General features: G+C 44.9%; 1 protein-coding gene across 1 annotated transcript in view; it reads left to right on the forward strand.

Moving 5' to 3' along the window:
- Positions 1–22,153, forward strand: part of LOC132885195 (sodium- and chloride-dependent GABA transporter 2-like) — a 289,130-nt gene extending 266,977 nt beyond the window's left edge. The window contains exon 16 of the mRNA XM_060919569.1: positions 21,674–22,153. Coding sequence (XP_060775552.1) covers positions 21,674–21,700 — 27 coding nt within the window. The 3' untranslated portion in view covers positions 21,701–22,153. The remainder of the gene's footprint in view (positions 1–21,673) is intronic.
- The last annotated feature ends 691 nt before the right edge of the window (positions 22,154–22,844 follow it).

Raw genomic sequence — 22,844 nt, forward strand, 5'->3', positions numbered from 1 at the left:
TTATTATTATTATTATTATTTTGAATTGTGTAATGTCTTGTTTTTGTTCGCATGAAAAAAACATCCTAGGAGGCAGGGCTGGATTATGGGGGGTCTGGGCCCCGGGGCCAGGAGTTCGCAAAGGCCCCCCCCCCCCCCCCACACACACACACACACACACACACACACACAAAGGCTACTGAGGTCACAAACTAGCAGAGGGCAACATGTGAATGAAGTAAATAAAGTGACATGAACATACTGTATGTTTAGAACATTAAGGCATACAATGTTAGTGATTAAAGATATATGTATTGTGTCAAGAAGTTAACAAGGAAACTGATTAGGATATGTCAATAATTAAGCCGTACCTAAGGAATAATTCATTCTAGGCTATATATGTTTTTCCTACTCTTCCTTCTTGCAAAGTCATCCACTAATTCATCAAAGTTAAGCTGTTGGACCAACTCTGATTCAATTGCCAGAAGAGAAAGTGAATTCAAGCGGTTTTGGCACATTGTCATCCTGAGTTCATTCTTAATACGAGCCAGTCTGGAGAATGAACGTTCCCCTTCACAATTTGTAATAGGCAGGGTCAAAAAAAGTCTGAGTGCTATGTAGACATTTGGAAAAGTGGACTGTAGATCCAAATCCACCATGGTCTTCAGCATTGTACTTGGGCATTTTTGATTTTCTGACATGAATGATTTGTATTGTACAAGTTCATCTGCCAGGCTCATGTCCAAATCTGTGGGATATGCTGCAGCAAGTGATTTGGCCCTTGAAGTGAGCTCACTGTTGGACATATTGTCAGGCATGAAAAGAACATGAAAAAGATTGGTCAAGTGTGTGTATGCAGTTAACCGATGGTTAAGACAGGACACAAGTTTGTTAATTAGAACACTGAATGTTTCAATCCGGAACTTTTCTTTTCCACTAAATTCAACACCTGGCTCTTCACTTTCATCAGCCATACGTTTGCGCTTCTTTGTGCGCTAGAGGTCATGCCTGTAGTCTTGGGAGACTGAATGGGTAACATTTAAAGCTGACCCTTCAAAAAAGGCGAAATTGTCTCTCTGTTCTGCCACAAAGTCATGAAGTGAAAGGAGAAGCCGTGTAGCCGTGTGTATTGTATTGTTTATTTTTGAATAGGGACAGATACAAAGACATAGATATCTGGAACAGTTATCTGATGTATGCATCACAGTATTTGTAGCCAAAGCTAATTCACAACACTTGTCCCTAGTTGGGCTTTTAATTAAACAAAACAAAAAGAGAGAAAATGAATATTTAAAATCTATGAGAAAAAATATATATACATAAAAATAAAATAAAATAAGAAATAATGGTCATAATAATAACAAAATTAAAAATAACAATAGCAATAGTAAAAATTAAAGCCGCAAGCGGCCTCGACGGGCCCTCGCGCCAGCGGCCAAGGGGGGCGGGGGCATGCGTCCCCGCGAAATACCTTCCACAGCTTCTTCGGCAAGAGACATTACCACAAGGTAGTGGTGTGAAGGAAAAGCATTATGGAATTATTTACCAAAAACCCGTGTTGGAGCAATTGCGTTGGCCAAAAACAGCGCCCCCCATGGACGAAAATTCCCAAAATGTGGTATACATGACATGGGAGGTAGGAAGAGGGTGGCCGTGAAGTTTGACCAAATTTGAGGAAAGATTGGATTTTTTGCCCAAAAATAGCGCCCCCAGTGGCGAAATATCACAGAAATTGGGTAACATGTCAGAAGCCCAATGAGTGATTTGCGTGTGAAGTATGAGCAGTTTTGAGCAATCAGAAGATTTGTTATGAATTTTTAAGCATGTAAAATTTTGCATCGAAAATTGATTGACGTATAACTTCTGAACGGTTTATCCTACGTGAAACGTATTTAGTAACTTTTGTCAGCCATGTATGTAGATCATGTGTATCAATTTTGGTGACATTCCTATGAACGGTCTACGAGGAGTTGCGCCGTGTTCGTGGCCATGCATTTCGCACAAAAGTGAAATTACGTCACTTCCTGTTGGGCGTGGCTAATGCATTGGCATTACATTTTTGTCCGGCTTAGTGAGATACATATGCGTAACGAATGGCATGCCACTACTACAAACTACATGGCAATCAGGCACCTTAATGTGGGAGGCCAAAATCAGAACGACTTAGGGGGCGCTATAGAGGCCCTGAGGCCCGCCTGGAGCTGGGCTTCTGGTTCTCAGAAGCGGTGGCAGTCTAAGAAAAAGGAGCCAAATTTCGTGCGTTGTCGACCATGGCAAGCGCCCCAATAAGGGTCTTGTAAAGAGTTTGCTTGGCAAGTTTGACAGATCAGAAGCTGCAATATCATTTTTGCCATAACCAGCACCCCCAGGGGCGAAAGTGCACAAAATTTGGTGTAGATGTCAGGTGAGGTATGAAGAGTTTGCGTATGAAGTTTGATGACAATTGAGTAAATAGAAGATGAGATATAGATTTTTGAAGAATAAATTTTTTGGTTTTTCCCATGTCAGTAGGTGGCGCTATGCTGTACATGAGCGATTATGAGTTGGAAAAATAAGTGTCTACAACAGCAACGTACTATCACAAGGTAGTGGTGTGAAGGAAAAGCATTATGGAATTATTTACCAAAAACCCGTTTTGGAGCAATTGCGTCGGCCAAAAACAGCGCCCCCCATGGACGAAAATTTCCAAAATGTGGTATACATGACATGGGAGGTAGGAAGAGGGTGGCCGTGAAGTTTGACCAAATTTGAGGAAAGATTGGAATTTTTGCCCAAAAATAGCGCCCCCAGTGGCGAAATATCACAGAAATTGGGTAACATGTCAGAAGCCCAATGAGTGATTTGCGTGTGAAGTATGAGCAGTTTTGAGCAATCAGAAGATTTGTTATGAATTTTTAAGCATGTAAAATTTTGCATCGAAAATTGATTGACGTATAACTTCTGAACGGTTTACCATACGTGAAACGTATTTAGTAACTTTTGTCAGCCATGTATGTAGATGATGTGTATCAATTTTGGTGACATTCCTATGAACGGTCTAGGAGGAGTTGCGCCGTCTTCGTGGCCATGCATTTCGCACAAAAGTGAAATTACCTCACTTCCTGTTGGGCGTGGCTAATGCATTGGCATTACATTTTTGTCCGGCTTAGTGAGATACATATGCGTACCAAATGGCATGCCACTACTACAAACTACATGGCACCCAGGCACCTTAATGCGGGAGGCCAAAATCACAACGACTTAGGGGGCGCTATAGAGGCCCGGAGACCCGGCCAAGTTTGGGCTTCTGGTTCTGAGTAGCGGTAGCAATTCTCGGAACTGGTGCCAAATTTCGTGCGTTTTCGCCCATGGCAAGCGCCCCGAAAATGGCCCAACAGCGGAGAAAAATAAAGAAGAAGAAGAAGACGGAAGAAGAATTAAAGCCGCAAGCGGCCTCGACGGGCCCTCGCGCCAGCGGCCAAGGGGGGCGGGGGCATGCGTCCCCGCGAAATACCTTCCACAGCTTCTTCGGCAAGAGACATTACTCCCACAATGGCGACAAAGCACAGAATTGGACACAGAGTACACAGTGCGCTGAGATGTTGTCATGGACAGAACATTTTATGCCATGGCTTCCCAACCAAATTAATGTATTTACCTCATCAGTCACCAAGCTAGAGCTACATAGGATTGTCCTCTGTTAGACATCTATTAGTCTGTATGTAACGCTACAACACTTGCTCCCGACTGCCTACCCATTCCCCACAAGTCATGTGTGTTTAAGGCAACCAAAACAACATACTCCGGGTGCCTCATGATTGTAAACACCTCTCCTGCAACTGCTACAGCGCAATGAGCGCCCCCAGTGGTGAAAGTTCACCAAATTTGGTATACATGTCAAGGGACCTATGAAGAGTTGTTTTGTCAAGTTTGATGAAGTTTGACCAATCAGAAGCCAAGAAATAAATTGTTGCCTGAAAACAGCGCCCCCAGTGGCAAAAGTTCACAAAATTTGGCACATATGTCAGGTGACTTGTTAAGAGTGTGCGTATCAAGTTTGATCATGATTGAGAAAATAGAAGATGAGATATAGATTTTTGAAGAATAAATTTTTTGGTTTTTCCCATGTCAGTAGGTGGCGCTATGCTGTACATGAGCGATTATGAGTTGGAAAAATAAGTGACTACAACAGCAACGCACTATCACAAGGTAGTGGTGTGAAGGAAAAGCATTATGGAATTATTTACCAAAAACCCGTTTTGGAGCAATTGCGTCGGCCAAAAACAGCGCCCCCCATGGACGAAAATTCCCAAAATGTGGTATACATGACATGGGAGGTAGTAAGAGGGAGGCCGTGAAGTTTGACCAAATTTGAGGAAAGATTGGATTTTTTGCCCAAAAATAGCGCCCCCAGTGGCGAAATATCACAGAAATTGGGTAACATGTCAGAAGCCCAATGAGTGATTCGTGTGTGAAGTATGAGCAGTTTTGAGCAATCAGAAGATTTGTTATGAATTTTTAAGCATGTAAAATTTTGCATCGAAAATTGATTGACGTATAACTTCTGAACGGTTAATCCTACGTGAAACGTATTTAGTAACTTTTGTCAGCCATGTCTGTAGATGATGTGTATCAATTTTGGTGACATTCCTATGAACGGTCTAGGAGGAGTTGCGCCGTCTTCGTGGCCATGCATTTCGCACAAAAGTGAAATTACCTCACTTCCTGTTGGGCGTGGCTAATGCATTGGCATTACATTTTTGTCCGGCTTAGTGAGATACATACGTGTACCAAATGGCATGCGAGTACCACAAACTATATGGCAACCAGGCACCGTAATGCGGGAGGCCAAAATCACAACGACTTAGGGGGCGCTATAGAGGCCCTGAGCCCCGGCCAAGTTTGGGCTTTTGGTTCTGAGTAGCGGTGGCAATTCTCGGAACTGGTGCCAAATTTCGTGCGTTTTCGCCCATGGCAAGCGCCCCGAAAATGGCCCAACAGCGGAGAAAAATAAAGAAGAAGACGGAAGAATAATAATAATAGTGAACTCTTACAAGAACAATAGGGCCTTCGCCCAGTAGGGCTCGGGCCCTAATAATAATAGTGAACTCTTACAAGAACAATAGGGCCTTCGCCCATAGGGCTCGGGCCCTAATAAAAAGACAAATAGCAAGCTAAGTATCTAAACTAGTGATTCAAACTAAATATGAGAGCAGGATTGCTGTTGAACTAGCCATTGTTTTGTTTGTTTTTTGAAAGAGAGAAGTGTAGCTATGGATTTTAAACTGTCTGGTAGAGAATTCCATAATTGTGTTCCTTTTATTGAAAAAGTTTGTGCAAATGAAGTTCTACGGAATGGAACAGTGCAATTGCCTTTTGACATTGCTCGGGTGGTGGATCTAGTACCACTTTGCAGTCTTGTTATTGACTCACAGAGCAGTTGAGGAGCAGTATTATTGAGGCATTTAAAAACCAATTTAACTGTGTATAATGAAATAAAATTAGTAAAACTGAGAATCTTATATTTGTTTAAAATTTGGCAATGATGATGCCTTATTCTTTTCTTGTCTAAGACTTTGAGGGTTTGGTTATAGAGGCATTCTATGCATTTTATTGTTGTCTGGTGAGCCTGAGACCATGTGGTCAAACCGTAAGATATATGTGAGAAAATCATAGAATTCATAAAAACAAAGGCACAATTTAGAGTTAAGCAATTTCTTATCATCTTAAAACATCCTAGATTTGCCTTAATAGTCTTACACATTTTCTTTACATGACTTTTAAAGTTCAACTGATAATCCATGATTATACCCAGATATTTCACTTCGGGGACTTGCTCAATGGGCTCACCGTTAATTCTTATATCCAGGGTGTTTATTGGTTGTTTCTTTATAGAGAAACACACAGAATTTGTCTTTTTAATGTTTAGGGTTAAACAGGATGAAGCCAGCCAAAATGCTATTTTATGCAAGGTAGTATTTAGTTTCTCAGCCACAAGAGTACAGGTCTTACCAGATGCATATACCACTGTGTCATCTGCATACATCTGTAGACCTATATCTGGGCACACATCTGGTAAGTCATTGATATAAAGACTGAACAGTATAGGCCCTAAGACAGTACCTTGAGGGATCCCCGTTTCAATTTTAAGAAAATTAGAACTCACATCATTAATAGTAACACATTGCTCCCGGCCCTTTAAGTATGACTCAAACCAAGACAATGACTTTTTAGAGAAATTGAACTTAATTAGTTTTGAAATTAAAATATTGTGATTGACTGTATCAAACGCTTTTTTTAAATCTAGGAATACTGCACCGACCACATGCCCTTTGTCAAGTGATTGTTTTATTTTTTCAGTTAAATAACAAGTGGCGGATTCTGTAGAGTAGTTACATCTGAATCCGAATTGCAAAGGATGCAAATAGTGATTTGACTCAAGGTAGCGCATTAGTTGTTCTGAAACAATCTTCTCCAGGACTTTAGAAAAAACTGGAAGAAGACTAATGGGTCTATAATTAGATATAATTCCAACATCTCCAGATTTAAAGAGTGGTATTACTTGAGCAGTTTTCCACCCATCTGGAAATTGTCCAGTTTTAATAGAGATATTAATGAGATGGGTGAGGGGTTGGACTAGGATGCTGCTGTATTTCTTGAGAAAAGCTGTGTCTAAATTATAGATGTCTTTTGAGTATGTGGTGTTTAGGTCATTTATAGCTTTTAAAACAGCAGTATGACTGACCTCTTTAAGGTGAAATGAATTCTCTTGGTCATCGATTAATGCTGTTTGGACAGCATTATTCTTACAGGGGAAACCTGAGGCAAGGTTCTTGACAGATTCTATAAAGAAATTATTAAATTCGTTTGAGACTTGTGTACTATCAGAGATGACATTTTCTCCAAGTTTGAGTTTAAATTGATTTTGGGTGTTTTTACCCTCTAGATTTAATAGACTATTTAGTTGCTTCCAGATAAGCTTGCCATTCCCTTTGGCCTCTGATAAAACATGGATGTAGTAATTTGATTTGGACATTCTAAGCTGTTTAACCACCTGGTTACGCAGACTTTTATATAATTTTGAATCAATGTCACTACGAGTTTTAATAAACATTTTCAGAGTATAATCTCGCTTTTTCATCAGTTTTCGGATATCATCAGTCATCCATGGTAACTGAAATTTTTTGTGGGATTGTTTTGTCTTTTTCGTGAACTTGTCAATAATGCATACAATAGCAGATGTTAGATGATCACAGCAAGCATTTACTTGATCAAGTTGTAGGAGGTCATCCCAATTAACACCCTTTAATTCGTTCTCAAATGCAGTCATTGTTTTATGAGGAATCTTAAATCTATAGGATTTTTTGTTTTGATTTATAAACTTTGCCAATCGTTTTTTTGTGAGTTTTCTTGCAGCTAGTGTCAAATTATGATCTGACAAACCAGTGACTAAATTATAGGTTTTTATGATTCTGTCAGGCTTATTTGTAAACATTAAGTCTATTAGTGTTTGGCTGCTCTTGGTAATACGTGTGGGGTTTTTAATCTGCTGGCTAAAATCATGTTTAAATGAGAGATCTTTAAAAAGTTTTCTACCGCGTTTGTCTAACCAATTTATATTAAAATCCCCGAATACCAGTATTTCACTGTTATGTTTAAAGTTTTTAAACAGTGCGTCTAAGTTCGCACAAAGCTTTGTAGTACACGCAGAAGGAGGGCTGTATACCACCATTATATTAAATTGCATGTTTTGCGACAATGTGACATTAATACATAGACATTCAATATCAGCCGTCAGGGAGACTTCTTTTGCATTGAGCGAGTCCTTAACATATATAAGAACACCCCCTCCCCTCCCGAAAGTTCGGTCTCTTCTAAAACATTTATATCCCGGAACATTGATTATACTGGTTAAAATTTTTTCATGCAGCCATGTTTCACTAATACATAGAAAATCAATATTAGACTCGGACAGTAGCATTCTGATCTCATCACACTTAGGAACCAGACTTCGGATGTTTAGATGACCCCCCAAAATACCTTTAGGTTTTACCGTAGGGTCCCACACTACTTTGGCGTGATTAACAGTTTGAAAGAATAAAGTCCGTCTCTGCTTTGTCTGTGCTTGTGTTTGAAGTGATCTTACTTTAGTGGGGACAGTTGTTCCACGCCAGCCGGCACGGTCAGTTGAACAATCCAAGGCGCCTGTCGATTCTTGTTTATTTCCAAACTCTGCAGCCTCCACCAACCTTTCAACCATGCAGGATGGATTCACTGATCGTGCTGTTAAACTCTCCACGCCATGATGTAGATTCGGATCGCCGTAGCAGGCTCCGTCCTCGTTAGTCAAACGCGTTAGGAAACCTGCAGGTACTCCAGGTAGCGTGGGGGTGATCAGAGCCGTGACATCCATAGTAGGAAATTCCGCCGGTTGGCGAGGGAGGCCCGCCACGTTGTCAGCAGGTGTATCCACAGGGCCTGGGCCTGGATTGAGTTGTATGTCTCCAGCAAGCAAGATCAGGAAGAGAAGGTATGCTTTCCAATGCGATTTATTTGTTCTTATGCGCTTAGAGTAATGGACTGCCGTGCACAGACGGCGCCTTGGACCAAGGATTAAAAATGAGCGATAAATGGCGAGTTGCCCATATCCAAAATTGTTCAGATGGAGTTTGTCCGGGATAAAACCCAGTGTTTGGACATTTCTTACGAGTTTTGGTGGGGATCTAGATGTTGATGATCCAAACAGACCCGTAGAGACGAGAAATGCCGCCACAGCACAGATAAACAGCAGTAGGCCTAACGTTGGCAGGTGATTCAGGTGCCATTGTTCGTTTGCGTGCCGTCTCTGATGTTGTAGTTGTTTTTGTTCAACATGCACACAGGCACTACGTTTTCTAACATATTGCAGCAATGCACGTATTGTCATAAAAAGCTTATTAAAATTATATTTAAAATGCGTAAAAATATGAATAAATCCGATAAAAAGTGCACCAATTGCAGCAAGCACGGGGCCCAACCAACCGTGCGTGTGCGTGCGCGCCATGTTAGCCATGAGCCCTGAGTATGCAACATGAGTATGTCAATGTTATGTTTCTGCAACTGCAGACTTGTGGCTTGGAACCGCTGCAGTATTGTATCCCAAAAGTGTGCCATGAAGGCTATCTCTAGGGTGTCCAGCTTGCCACAGAGTGCAGAGGCCTCGCTTCTAGTTTCACGTTTCTCCTGTGAATCTTTGGAAATATTGTTCAGTGCCCCTCTCAATTGTGGATAATATTTCCAAAGAGCCTTTGTGGATTCAGCTCTTGAACTCCAGCGAGTACCTGACAACGATTTCAATGTGAGTTTCACATCTGTATCACGAAACACCTTTCCCCACCTGTGTGTTGACGAGGTACAAAATGTGTATAGTGATTGCACAAAGTCAAAAAAATGACCAGCTTCTGGGCAACTGTCAACAGCATTGACACCAACTAAATTCAACGAATGTGCTGCACAGGGGACATAACAAATTAATGGGTTTATTTGTTTCAGATGAGCTTGGACTCCATTGTACTTTCCTGACATATTACTTGCATTGTCATAAGACTGGCCTCTACAGTTAGTTAAGTCTAGGCCCAGGTTCTCCACCATAGCAACAACACACTCAGCCAAACTGCTCCCACTATGATTTCCAATAGGCTCAAAAGCCAGAAAACGCTCAACTACTTCTCCACCATTATTTACAAACCTGAAAATAAAAGTGAGTTGGTCCACATGAGCAAGGTCTGGAGTGGAGTCAACTATAACAGAAAAGTATTTGGACTCTTTAATCTCGCTGATAATTGCTTCCTTTGTTCTTTCTCCCATTAAGTGGATAAATTCCTCACAGATTGTTGAGAGGTAGGACACAGAGCCTTTGCCCTTGCCTCGAAACCTTTGGAGATGGTCAGCTAGAAAAGGGTCAAATTTGGCCAACAGTTCGACAATGCCCAAGAAATTACCATTGTGAGGTGATCCCAGCTGCTCATCGTCTCCCCTGAAAGCAAGGCCCCTCTCCCCCAAAAACTGGATTACAGCAACAACTCTTTTCAAAACTTCCCGCCAGTATTGCTTCTCTGCATCCATTTGTTTGACAAGATCAGAATCAACTCTTCCTGTATTTTTGGAGCGATTGTGTAATGCTAGCATGCAAGCCCTATACTCCTCACTCCTCTCATGCTCACCGATACGCTCAGAATGTTTCCAATCAGAAAACCCATGGACAAACACATTGTGCTTACTTGAAAATAGCTTGCAAGCAAAACAAAAGATGCAACCAGTTGAAGGGTGTAAAGTAGCCACTGCCTAGTCACAGATTGGCCATTAGGTAGAGAACATTTGAGTAAGGAATTTGTGAAACTCCTAGTCATGCCCCTCATTGTCCTATCCCTACTTGAGGCAGGGTACTTTTCACCTCGATTTTGAAAAGCAGCTGCTCCTCTACTAACCAGAATCGACTTGGCTTGTTCAGTAATGGAACTTGGCCATAAAGCAGGGTCATTATCTGTTTCACACCAGGAGTTTGAGCCCCCAGCTGTGATACTGGTCTCGGTGTACCCCTTCTGACTTGACAAGACTTTCTCAGGCGATGCCTGGTCTGACAGTGAGTCTCCTGTACTAACAAGAGTGCAGTCTTGGTCGGTTGTGGTATTTGGCCATAAAGCAGGGTTATTGAGTGTTTCACAACTGGAGTTGGAGTCCCAAGCTTCTGGTGTGAAACTGGGCTCCGTGCACTCCTCCTCACTTGGAAACACTTTCTCAGGCGATGCCTGGTCTGATTGTGGGCCTGAGGCCTGAGCCTGACAGGTCGGGTCTACGCTTGATTGGGTCTGTGAGGGCTCCTGTATGATCAAGCCAGTAGTGATCTCTTCATTGCTACAACTCGGGCCACTGATGACATTATCAATACTTGAATCTTGAGGCTTGTCGAAAAAGTTAGAAATCAGAGGCACATTTTTTTTAAAAATTGGCCTGCTTTGCCTCCTTACTTTTTTTTGGCTTTTTGTTTTGAAGCCCCACTTTTTTGTTCGCAATCCATATTACTGATGCCAAGTGTAATGTGGGAGTGTTATATCTATTGGATTTTCACTGGGACTTCCTAAATTTCTCACAACTGATTATAATAATAATATACACACACACACACACACACGCAATACAATAATTAAAGGCAATGAGCCTTTAAAAAGGCTTTGAACCTTTGAAGGTGCAGTGTTGTTTCTAGTAATATAATATAATAGACAATGAGTCTTCACAAAGGCTGTTGGAAATGCACTAGCCTTTTACAAAGGCTTTGAACCTTTGAATGTGCAGTGATGTGTAATATAATATATGAATGGATATAAGCCTTTAAAAAGGCTGTTGGATGCTAAACTGCTGAACAAGTCTGGTTGAACAGGCTGAACACAGAGCAAGTTGTCAAGCTGAATGGTCAGAATGTTGTGAGGAGTACTGAAGCAGGGAGCCTATATATAGAGAGAGCTCAAGTCTCCGCCCCTTCTGGTCAGTCCATTGGAAAATCGATATTAGATTTTCACTTAGACTTCCGAAATTTCTCACTGAAAATACACTAGTCCTTACAACGGCTTTGAGGTCGTAGCGGTGAATCAAATCGATTAAAACATTTGTTGTTTATTTGATTGGCCGCCGCAGGCAAAATTCACTCCTCATTTGCATATTAAACTTGGCCAAATATTTTCACTTCGCTTCGCCCTGTTCGCTTGCCTTCGCCCTACTTCGCTTCCCTCATAGGAATGAATGGCGAATTTCGCTTCGCTTTGCCAAATTCGTGTGTATGTGTCCCCGGCGTGAGGCACACAAGGCATGTTATGTGCCTATGACATGACATGAAGTAAGGAACAAAAACGAACCCCAACACCAAAACCCTTGGTAAATCAGAGGCCCTTTGTAAGGACGTTTGTAATCAGAGGGCTCTCTTCAGGGGCGTCGAAGTAGGGGGGAAGTGGGACTCAGTCACCAGGGCCCTACGTATTGGGGGGGCCCCATAGGGAGTCAGGTTTTTTTTGGGGGGGGTCCATTTGAGCTAGGTCCATAGGGCCCAGAATTTGGTGCTACTCTTAACAGTACGCTTTCCCGTTAGGGCTCTCTCTAGGGCCCCCAGATAGCCAGAAGTCACAACCCTTAGCAGGGGCTTTCATAATCATAGGATCCTCTGAAAGCATTTCCCCTACTTCCTTGAACCCCTAGTTGGCAGACGTTACGGCCTCAGGAGTTTTCACAAGAGCCGTCCCCCGCCGCCCACCAACCCACCCCTTCCCTCTGTTTTCTTCAGATATGCCCTATAACAGTGTAAGTAGTCATAAGATCCTAGAGAATAGAGGCCCTCTGATGTCACAATCGGCATCGCTATGGGCCCCCCCAGGCCCCTGGACCCCTTGGGCCCCTGGGCGCCGGCCCCACTGGCCCGGTCCATAATCCGGCCCTGCTAGGAGGTAGACTGTATGCCTTGCTTTTAATTCATTGAGATGCACAGTATTTCTGTGGTGTCGGTGTGTATATTTTGCAGATTGTTGTGCAGGGATGGTGTGGTAGTTAATGTAGATTTGGCATTGATTCCTGTTTTGATGTGCCTTGCCTCCTAATAAAAATATTTAAAAAAAAGAATGGAACAATCTGAGTGATGCACTTAAGCAGTGTTCTAAGATTAGCCATTTTAAATCGAATTTCTTTAAAAACTTTTTGAAACTTAAATAATTTTAACTTTATATTTTTACTTTTACAAAATAATGTTGACTTTTAACTAATTGGTTTTCATATTGAGGAGCGCAGGTGGCCAAGTGGTTAGAGCGCTTGACCGCTAAGCGAACGGTCCCTGGTTCGAGCCTCGGCTCGACGGGGATCTGGGGCTCGCTCCCTGTCCACCCAGCAGTGAATGGGGACCTGGTGGAAACACTGGGGAAGTTAAAGGCGGCGAGGAAAGGAACTGGCCACCCTACCTCACTATGCCGATGGCCCAGGACAAGTGCGCTCTCTAACAGGCACTCCCCCAATGTACGAAAACGTATATGGGACTCCCCTTTTTTTTTTCATATTGAACCTCCAAATTCTGTTTTATATCTTTTGTGAAAATAATTTATCAGGACCTTCTTGAAAATCACATTAATAAGTGAAGAAGCTTTCTGTTAAAATAGAAATAAAAACAAAATATCCAATGTTCTTCAGTTGAAAGACAGATGCAGAATGTTGCAGACATGCTGGTTTTATACCCACTCCTGGCTTGCGTCTCACAAGTTATGAGTGATTGTAACGTGCTAAATCACGTGTCACAAATGTGGCTTGAACTCGTAGTGCAGGAAACTGGTAAAATGCAAGTCTCACACACTCCACACTCACTGAACACGCACGGATCACGGGCATCAGATAGACGCTTTCCACGGGCTAATGGCGCAATTTTCCCCACGTCACGAGGAAGTCAGGTGTGCAACCTGTACTTGACAAGTACTTTGCCCATACTCCCCCCCCCCCCCCCCCAAACTTTCACCCGGGTTCACTGAGACATGGTTGCGAGCTACCAAACCCTGCGACCCGTGCATGTCCAAAACACTTACGGCGGGTTGTGAGTGAGGCATTACATGATCGGTTCCTTGGTTCCTCCCCTATATATATATATATATATATATATATATATATATATATATATATATATATATAAAAATAAAAAAAATGTGGCAGCGGGGGCATGGTCAAGCGCCGGTCTGTGACAGGAGGGCAGAGTCAGGGAAGGTAAGTGGCAGAATCACTACACCTGAGGGCAATTAACCTGTGTTTGTGTGTCTTCCCAGTGACCGCGCTCTACTTAAGAAGGGAGAGCGAGAGCAGAGGGAGCTCTTTCCCGAACCAGACGCCGGTCGTGTGTGTGTCTGTCTGTTTTGTTGAAAGTTGTTCACTGAAAAGTGTGGCAATAAAAGCCCTATTCCCGAACCTGATCTCTGTCCTGCCGTCCTCTGTGCTCCACCCACCCATACAAACCGTTACAGTGGTGCTGAAACCTGGGATCTGGAGCGCAGCAGCCAATCAGCCCCATGGAGTCCTCCCCGTTCGCCGAACTGGTCCACGCCCTCGCCACGGCCCAGCAAAGCCAGCACCAGGTGCTAATCACCCTCCGAAAGGAACAGGAACAGTGGTTTGAGGCCCTAGTGCTGGCCGAGCAAGAAGATTGTGAGGCGTTCCGACACCTCCTCGCGTCGGCGGGGTCCACCAGCGCTCCCACCGCGGGCCCGTCCCCCCTCACCCAAACCAAGATGGGCCCGCAGGACGACCCCGAGGCATTTATCACACTCTTCGAGCAAGTCGCGGAGACCTCGGGGTGGCCGATGGAGCAGCGCGCGGCGTGCCTCCTCCCCCTGCGAACGGGAGAGGCGCAGCTGGCCGCGCTACAGCTCCCCGCCGACCGTCGGCTGGCCTACGCAGACCTCCACCGGGCCGTCCTCCAGCGTGTGGGGTGCACCCCTGAGCAGCAGTGTCAGCGCTTCTGCGCTTTGTGCTTGGAGGAAGTCGGCCAGCCGTTCGAGTTTGGCCACCAACTCCGGGACGCCTGCTGGCAGTGGCTGAGGGCCGACAACCACGACACCGAGGAGATCGTTGACCAGGTGGTACTGAAACAGTTCATCGCATGCTTGCCAGCAGGAACTGCGGAGTGGGTCCAGTGCCACCGCCCGGCGTCGCTGGATCAGGCCATCAAGCTGGTGGAGGACCATTTGGCGGCTGTCCCGGCGGCAGGACAGCAGACAGCCTCTTCTCTTCTCTCCTCTTCTCTCTCTCTCTCCCTCTCCTCCTGTGTCCCGTCCTCACCCCATTCCCCCACCACGGAGGTGGGGGCCGGTGCCACCCCAGCCGGCCTGCCGCGCCCGCGGTGCCCTCCCGTTTCTCCCTTCTGTGTCTGTCTCTCCCCCCACTCAGGTGAGTGAGCCCCAGAACACCGGTGCAGAGAGGAAGCCCGGGCCGGTTTGCTGGCGCTGCGGGGAGCCGGGCCACCTCCAACAGCAGTGCACGGCAATGGAGGTGGGCACGGTGGTTCGGCTCCCTGACGCGCCAGGAGCCGCCCTCGATCAGGCCGGGGCGTATCGCATACCGGTGAGTATTCAAGGGGATACATATCAGGCGTTGGTGGATTCCGGTTGTAATCAAACCTCAATTCACCAAAGCCTGGTGCAAAACGAGGCATTGGGGGGAGCACAGGGGGTGAAGGTGTTGTGTGTGCACGGGGATGTTCACAGCTACCCTTTGGTGTCGGTCCACATTTTTTTCCGAGGGGAAAAATTTATATTAAAGGCGGCGGTTAATCCTCGCCTCACCCACTCGATAATTTTGGGGACTGATTGGCCGGGATTCGGGAAGTTGATGAGCTGTTTAGTGAAGAGTGGGTCCTGCCATACTTCAGCAGGGGGAGGTCCCGGTGTCGCCTTGGCGGGAGCAGTTGTCACAGAGCCGTCTATGTCATCTCCACGTCAGAGTGAGGAGCCGCAGGTTCCTCCTCTCTCTCTCGGGGAATCCCTTGCAGATTTCCCGTTAGAACAGTCACGAGACGAGACTCTGCGGCATGCATTTGACCAAGTGAGAGTAATCGATGGTCAAACGCTCTCGCCGAACATCACCCCATCCTTCCCCTATTTTTCTATTATGAAGGATAGATTATACTGAGTGATGCAGGACACTCAGATGAAAGAGCAAATCACGCAGCTTTTAATTCCAAAGAGACGCCAGGAATTGGTATTCCAGGCGGCTCACTTTAATTCCATGGCTGGACACTGAGGGCAGGATAAGACACTAGCCCAAATAATGGCCCGTTTCTATTGGCCGGGGATTCGCGGCGATGTTCGTAGGTGATGTACGGCATGCCGCAAATGCCAGTTAGTAAATCCAGCGGCCATTCCAAAAGCGCCTTTGTGCCCTCTACCATTAATCGAGACCCCGTTCGAAAGAATTGGGATGGATCTCATCGGGCCATTAGATCGGTCAGCACGAGGGTACTGCTTTATATTAGTTCTGTTGGACTATGCAATGCGATACCCGGAAGCAGTGCCTCTGCGCAATATCTCAGCACGCAGTATTGCGGAGGCGCTCTTCCGCGTTATCTCCCGAGTTGGAATCCTGAAAGAGATTCTGACTGATCAAGGCACCACGTTTATGTCACGGACACTGCATGAACTGTATGGGTTATTGGGAATTAAGCCGATCCGCACCAGCGTGTATCACCCACAAACGGACGGTTTAGTTGAACGGTTCAATCGCACCCTCAAGAATATAATTAAAAAATTCATAAGTGAGGACGCACATAATTGGGATAAGTGGCTCGAGCCCTTGTTGTTTTCAGTGTGAGAGGTCCCCCAAGCCTCCACGGGGTTCTCCCCGTTTGAATTATTATATGGGCGTAAGCCGGGCGGCATTCTAGATGTGCTGCGGGAAAATTGGGAGGAGGGACCTTCACAAAGTAAAAATGAAATTCAATACGTTATTGACCTGCGCGCAAAACTCCACACACTCACCCACCTAACCCAGGAGAATTTGCGGCAAGCCCGCCTGTACAACAAGGGTACGTGCCTTAGGGAGTTCGCACCGGGAGATAAAGTACTTGTATTGTTGCCCACATCGAGCTCCAAATTGATCACCAAGTTGCAAGGACCCTTTGAGGTCACACGGCGAGTTGGGGACGTCGACTACGAGGTGAGGCGAATGGACAGGGGTGGGGCGCTACAGATTTACCACCTCAATCTGCTTAGACTCTGGAATGAGCAGGTCCCCATGGTGTTGGTGTCGGGGGTTCCGGAGAAGGTGGAGCTGGGGCCAGAGATTCAAAAAGGGGCATTGGCGTCACGTACCGCTCCAGTCCTCTGTGGAGACCACCTCTTCCCGACCCAACTCGCGGAGGTCGCCCAGTTGCAGACCGAGTTTTCAGACGTGTTCTCGCCCCTGCCCAGTCGCACCGACCTCATAGAGCACCACATTGAGACGCCCCCAGGGGTGGTAGTGCGTAGCCGCCCTTACAGGCTACCCGAACACAAATAAAAGGTGGTTCGGGAAGAACTCGAGGCCATGCTCGAAATGGGCATCGTCGAGGAGTCCCACAGTGACTGGAGCAGCCCGGTGGTCTTGGTACCCAAGGCCAACGGGTCGGTCCGGTTCTGTGTGGACTATAGAAAAGTCAACGCGGTGTCTAAATTTGACGCGTACCCAATGCCTCGTATTGATGAGTTGCTCGATCGACTAGGCACGGCTAGCTTTTATTCGACACTGGATTTAACAAAGGGTTATTGGCAGATCCCCTTGACTCCACTATCCCAAGAAAAAAACGGCCTTTTCCACACCGTTCGGATTACACCAATTTGTCACACTTCCTTTTGGGCTGTTTGGGGCACCCGCTACATTTCAGCAGCTGATGGACAGGGTCCTCCGCCCCCACGCCACTTATGCGGCCACCTACCTCGATGACATTATCGTCTATAGTAATGACTGGCCGAGGCACCTCGAACATCTGAGGGCCATCCTTAGGTCGCTGAGGCGAGCGGGTCTCACAGCCAACCCAAAGAAGTGTGCGATTGGGCGGGTGGAAATACGGTATCTGGGCTTCCACTTGGGCAACGGGCAGGTGCGTCCCCAAATTAACAAGACAGCAGCAATTGCAGCCTGCCCGAGGCCCAAGACCAAAAAGGGGGTGAGACAGTTCCTGGGGCTGGCTGGCTATTATCGTAGGTTTATACCTAATTATTCGGACGTCACCAGCCCACTGACTGATCTGACTAAAAAGGGGGCACCAGATCCGGTCCAGTGGACGGAGCAATGCCAGCAGGCTTTCTCTGAGATAAAGGCTGCACTGTGTGGGGGGCCACTTTTACACTCCCCTGACTTCTCTCTCCCCTTTATGTTGCAGACGGATGCGTCGGACAGAGGGCTGGGGCTGTTTTGTCCCAGGAGGTCGAGGGGGAGGACCGCCCAGTCTTGTACATCAGCAGGAAGCTGTCGGTGCGTGAGGGGCGCTACAGCACCATCGAAAAAGAGTGCTTGGCGATCAAGTGGGCGGTCCTCGCCTTCTGTTACTACCTGCTGGGACGCCCTTTCACCCTCTGTTCGGACCACGCGCCCCTCCAGTGGCTTGAGTCGGGCGGTGGGGGTATGTGGCAGCGGGGGCGTGGTCAAGCGCTGGTCTGTGACAGGAGGGCGGAGTCAGGGAAGGTAAGTGGCAGAATCACTACACCTGAGGGCAATTAACCTGTGTTTGTGTGTCTTCCCAGTGACCGCGCCCTACTTAAGGAGGGAGAGCGAGAGCAGAGGGAGCTCTTTCCCGAACCAGACGCCGGTCGTGTGTGTGTGTCTGTCTGTTTTGTTGAAAGTTGTTCACTGAAAAGTGTGGCAATAAAAGCCCTATTCCCGAATCTGATCTCTGTCCTGCCGTCCTCTGTGCTCCACCCACCCATACAAACTGTTACAATATATCATCTCATCTCATTATCTCTAGCCACTTTATCCTGTTCTACAGGGTCGCAGGCAAGCTGGAGCTTATCCCAGCTGACTACGGGCGAAAGGTGGGGTACACCCTGGACAAGTCACCAGGTCATTACAGGGCTGACACATAGACACAGACAACCATTCACATCTACGGTCAATTTAGAGTCACCAGTTAACCTAACCTGCATGTCTTTGGACTGTGGGGGAAACCGGAGCACCCGGAGGAAACCCATGCGGACACGGGGAGAACATGCAAACTCCGCACAGAAAGGCCCTCGTCGGCCACGGGGCTCGAACCTGGACCTTCTTGCTGTGAGGCGACAGCGCTAACCACTACACCACCGTGCCGCCCCATCTATATACCCCCTCCCCCGAGTCTTGCTCCTTGTGTCACGTGCGGGTTGCGTGTGTTGCGTGCACGCCATACATAGGGGTAGAAAGTGAGATGTACTTGTGTCTTAGGGGCCACACAAGTAGCAAGTGTGGAGTACTTGTGGAGTACTTCTGAGGCACGTCACTCGTACAATGACCATGCGTCACTTGTGCGTCTTACGGTCATTGCAAAGCCCCTACTAGCCGTGCTGCTAATTTGGTTCAGGCGTACAAAAGGAGTACGGGTCCCATACGTAGTATATGCATTCCTGATTTTTCGCAAGACCCGTAGAATTTGCATGTGCAGGACCAAAAGTCTCCACAGGCAGTCTGCGACCTTCTACGGCGCTGAACACATGTAAGTGTCGCGCAAGTCTCAAGCATGGTTTTGCCAAATTTTTTTTTTTACCATAGACCACCCGTAGTAGCATGTACGGTGGGTTGTGAGTGACCCTTTACCTGAGGGATTTTGTTGTGATTTTGACTGAATACTTTCATCTAAGACTAGAGTAAACTATAACCCAGAATATGCTTCATTTTCCCCATGTCCTCTCTGCTCAGCGGGCGGCTTAGTGAGTTCAGCCCCACTGTCACACTAGCACACAGTGCAGTGGAAAGACTATATCCGCTCACAACCACGTTTTGTCCCAAGCCTAAAACAAGCGCCACATTATCACAAGTAATTATCAGCATAAAATCCATTCTCAAAATAACAAAGTTAACCCTCCAACTTACTATTCAGTATAACACGTGAAGAGTGAGCAAAGTAGCGATCAAGCTAACTTCCATGGGGGAGGGAGGCAAAATACTTTAATGGCGAATGAAATAAAAAAAAAAATGTATACATAGTATGGGAGTCACGTTGAAAACTTTAAAAAATGTTATCTGTTTATACAATTAAGCTTTTTATCAAAACCATGACTGGTGAAGTTTATCTGCCACAAGTCTTCGAACAAGGTGAAGGGCATAGTTTGTGGGCAAGTGTTGAGACCAAAAATGAAGCCTTTCCAAACAAAAACAAACGTGACCTACATAGTTAACATTATTACGATAAAGGAAAAATGAAATTTAAACTTACCAGCTAGCACTATAGCTCCGAGGGAGAAAAGAAAATCCTTGTGGCAAACGTTTTCTTCCTCCGCCTCATCCGCCCCCACCTTCATCAGCTGATGTGCGGTACATGGATTCCTTCTGTCTGGAGGAGTCATGCTTTCTTGTTTAGCACAAAATGTCAATATTTTAATTGGAATTCAAATCTATGATTTATAATTTGCCCATGGTTCAAAATAAATAAGATAGTTTTTCTCAAACCCAAAAGTCATGGCAACATTTTTTTTTTCTCTCTCTCTCCCATCCTTCCACCTGCCTTTTTTTTTTTTTTCAACCAATAACTTAAAAACCCAAATTCAAAATCAGCGCACAGAGATCTGGCAAAAGTCTCAAATAGTCAACACAACAAATTAGTCCAAGTTTAATTAATTTTCGAAAACTTACACAGATCAGTTCAAAATCAAAAACTTTTCAGAGCTCATTGAGTTAAGGAGAAGTAGTAAGTATACATAACGGAGATAAAATGTTTTACAGTGTATATATACACCCATGGTCGATGACTTACTATCTGTTTTCATCTTGAAAAAATCTAACAATAGTGGATTGTTTTTTGAAGTTGTCTCCCAACCAGTTCTGAACATTCTTTTTCTGTTGGCAGTTACCAAAATTTTGAATGCGTACTGTGCACCGCTCACTTATGTTCCCCCTCTCCGTCTTTGGATGCTGCAAGTCAAGTTCCAATCTGTTTCAGTCAGTTGTTTTCTCGTTAACCCTTTGGTGACTGACCCCTTGAAAATCGTTCCTCCAGGAACGATGACGTTTCAGTTGTCAAGACAACGGAAAAACTAAAATACAAAACAGAAAGATACGTCACAATGCTCTTGTGCACAAAACAAAATGCTCTTGTATTTTAGTTTTTCCGTTGTCTTGACAACTGAAACATCATCGTTCCTGGAGGAATGATTTTCAAGGGGTCAGTCACCAAAGGGTTTAATCTCTTTTTTTTTTTTTTTTTTTTTGGGTGAAAATACCAGGGGCCCTGAGTGATAGGACTTAACGACGCCACTGGTATGAACCCAAGATATTTCATGTTTTGTCTGGTCAACTTAATTTTATTTGTTAATATACAATTAAAACAAAAACCTGCATTTCAGGCCTGCAACACATTCCAAAAAAGTGTGAGACGAGGGCAATTTAGGGCTAGTAATGAGGTAAAACAATTAAATAATGTGATTTTAAACAGGTGATGTCAAGAGGTGATTGTAATCATTTGGTACACAATCATTAACAAGGAAAGGCCTAGTCTTTGAGGAGCAAAGATGGGTCGAGGATCACCAGTTTGTCAACAAATGTATGAGAAAATTATTTAACTTTTTAAAAACAAAAAAGAAAGATAGGAAGGGATTTAGATATTTCACCCTCTACAGTGCATAACATCATAAAATGATTCCAGGAATCTGGAGGCATTTCAGCGTGTAAAGGGCAAGGGAGCAAGCCTAAACTGGACACCCATGATCTCCGATCCATCACATGTATCAAGAACCTTCATTCATCTATAGCTGATATAACCACATGGGCTCAGAATTACTTTGGAAAACTTTTGTCAAGCACTACAGCATGAAGTTATGTCCACAAATACCAGTTAAAACTTTACTGTGCAAGAAGGAAGCTTTATGGTAACTGTGTCCAGAAGCACCGTTGACTTCTCTGGGCTCGGAGGCAACTGAAATGGACCATCACAAAGTGGAAACATGTATTGTGGTCAGATAAATCAGTGTTCCGTGTCTTTTTTTTTTTTTTTGGTAAGAAATAGATGCTGTGTGCTCCAGACCAAAGATGAAAAGGACCATCCAGACTGTTACCAGCAATAAATCTAAAAGCCAGGGTCTGTCATGGTATGGGGTTGTGTCAGTGCCCGTGGCAAAGGTAAATTACACTTCTGTGATGGCAGCATTAATGCAGAAAGGAACATTGAAATTTTGGAGTAACATATGCTGCCTTCAAGGCGACATCTTTTCCAAGGATATTTCAACAAGACAACGCAAAACCACATTCTGCACACATTACAAAGGCATGGCTGCAGAAGAAGAGGGAGCCTTTCCTTTCTCTCCACAATAGAGGATGTGTGGTGAATTCTGAAAAAGAAAAATATGATAATGACCCTGTACTATTGCACACTTTAAGACCTGTTTGCAGGAAGAATGGGACAAAATGACACCTGTAATGCTTCATCACTTGGTGTCTTTAGTCCCTAAACATCTTTTAAGCATTGTGAAAAGGAATGGCAACATTGTAAAGTGGTAAATGCTTTACCATACCAACTTCTTTAAATGTGTTGCAAGAATAAAAATTGAAATGCATTTATTTTTGAAAAAAAAAAAAAAAAAAAATTCACGAGGTAAACCATCAAATAATGTGCCGTTATACTGTTTTCACTGCAATACAGGTTAAAGATTATTCATAAACCATTGTTTTCAGTTTTAATTTCAATTTCAACATACCACCCTAACTTGATACATCACAAATAATCCTCTTTAGAATGTTTGTTAACTGCAGATAAGATGATGTGGATGCCCCAAATATGAAACCTTGCATTGATTTTTCTTTTATCTTTGAAAGACAGGGGGCTTAGCCCTGCTAGCCCATTGACATGAGCTGTCCCAAGTTACCTGTCTATTACACATAAATATACTGTACACTTAGGAGGGTGGAATACTGGTGTGGCAACTTCACAGATCAAGGGTACCCAGTTTGATCCTGAGCTGGGTTACTGTTTGTGTGGAGTATCTGTGTGGTTTCTTCCCACCCCAAAATGTGCAGGTACGTGAACAGGCTATGCTAAATGGCCCCTCGATGTGAATGTGCCTGGTGCTGCATTAAGTCTCTATCATAATTACACCCATCTCTCATCTCATTATCTCTAGCCGCTTTATCCTGTTCTACAGGGTCGCAGGCAAGCTGGAGCCTATCCCAGCTAACTATGG

This window comes from Neoarius graeffei, chromosome 4 (genome assembly GCF_027579695.1).
Source record: "Neoarius graeffei isolate fNeoGra1 chromosome 4, fNeoGra1.pri, whole genome shotgun sequence".
Lineage (NCBI taxonomy): Eukaryota > Metazoa > Chordata > Actinopteri > Siluriformes > Ariidae > Neoarius > Neoarius graeffei.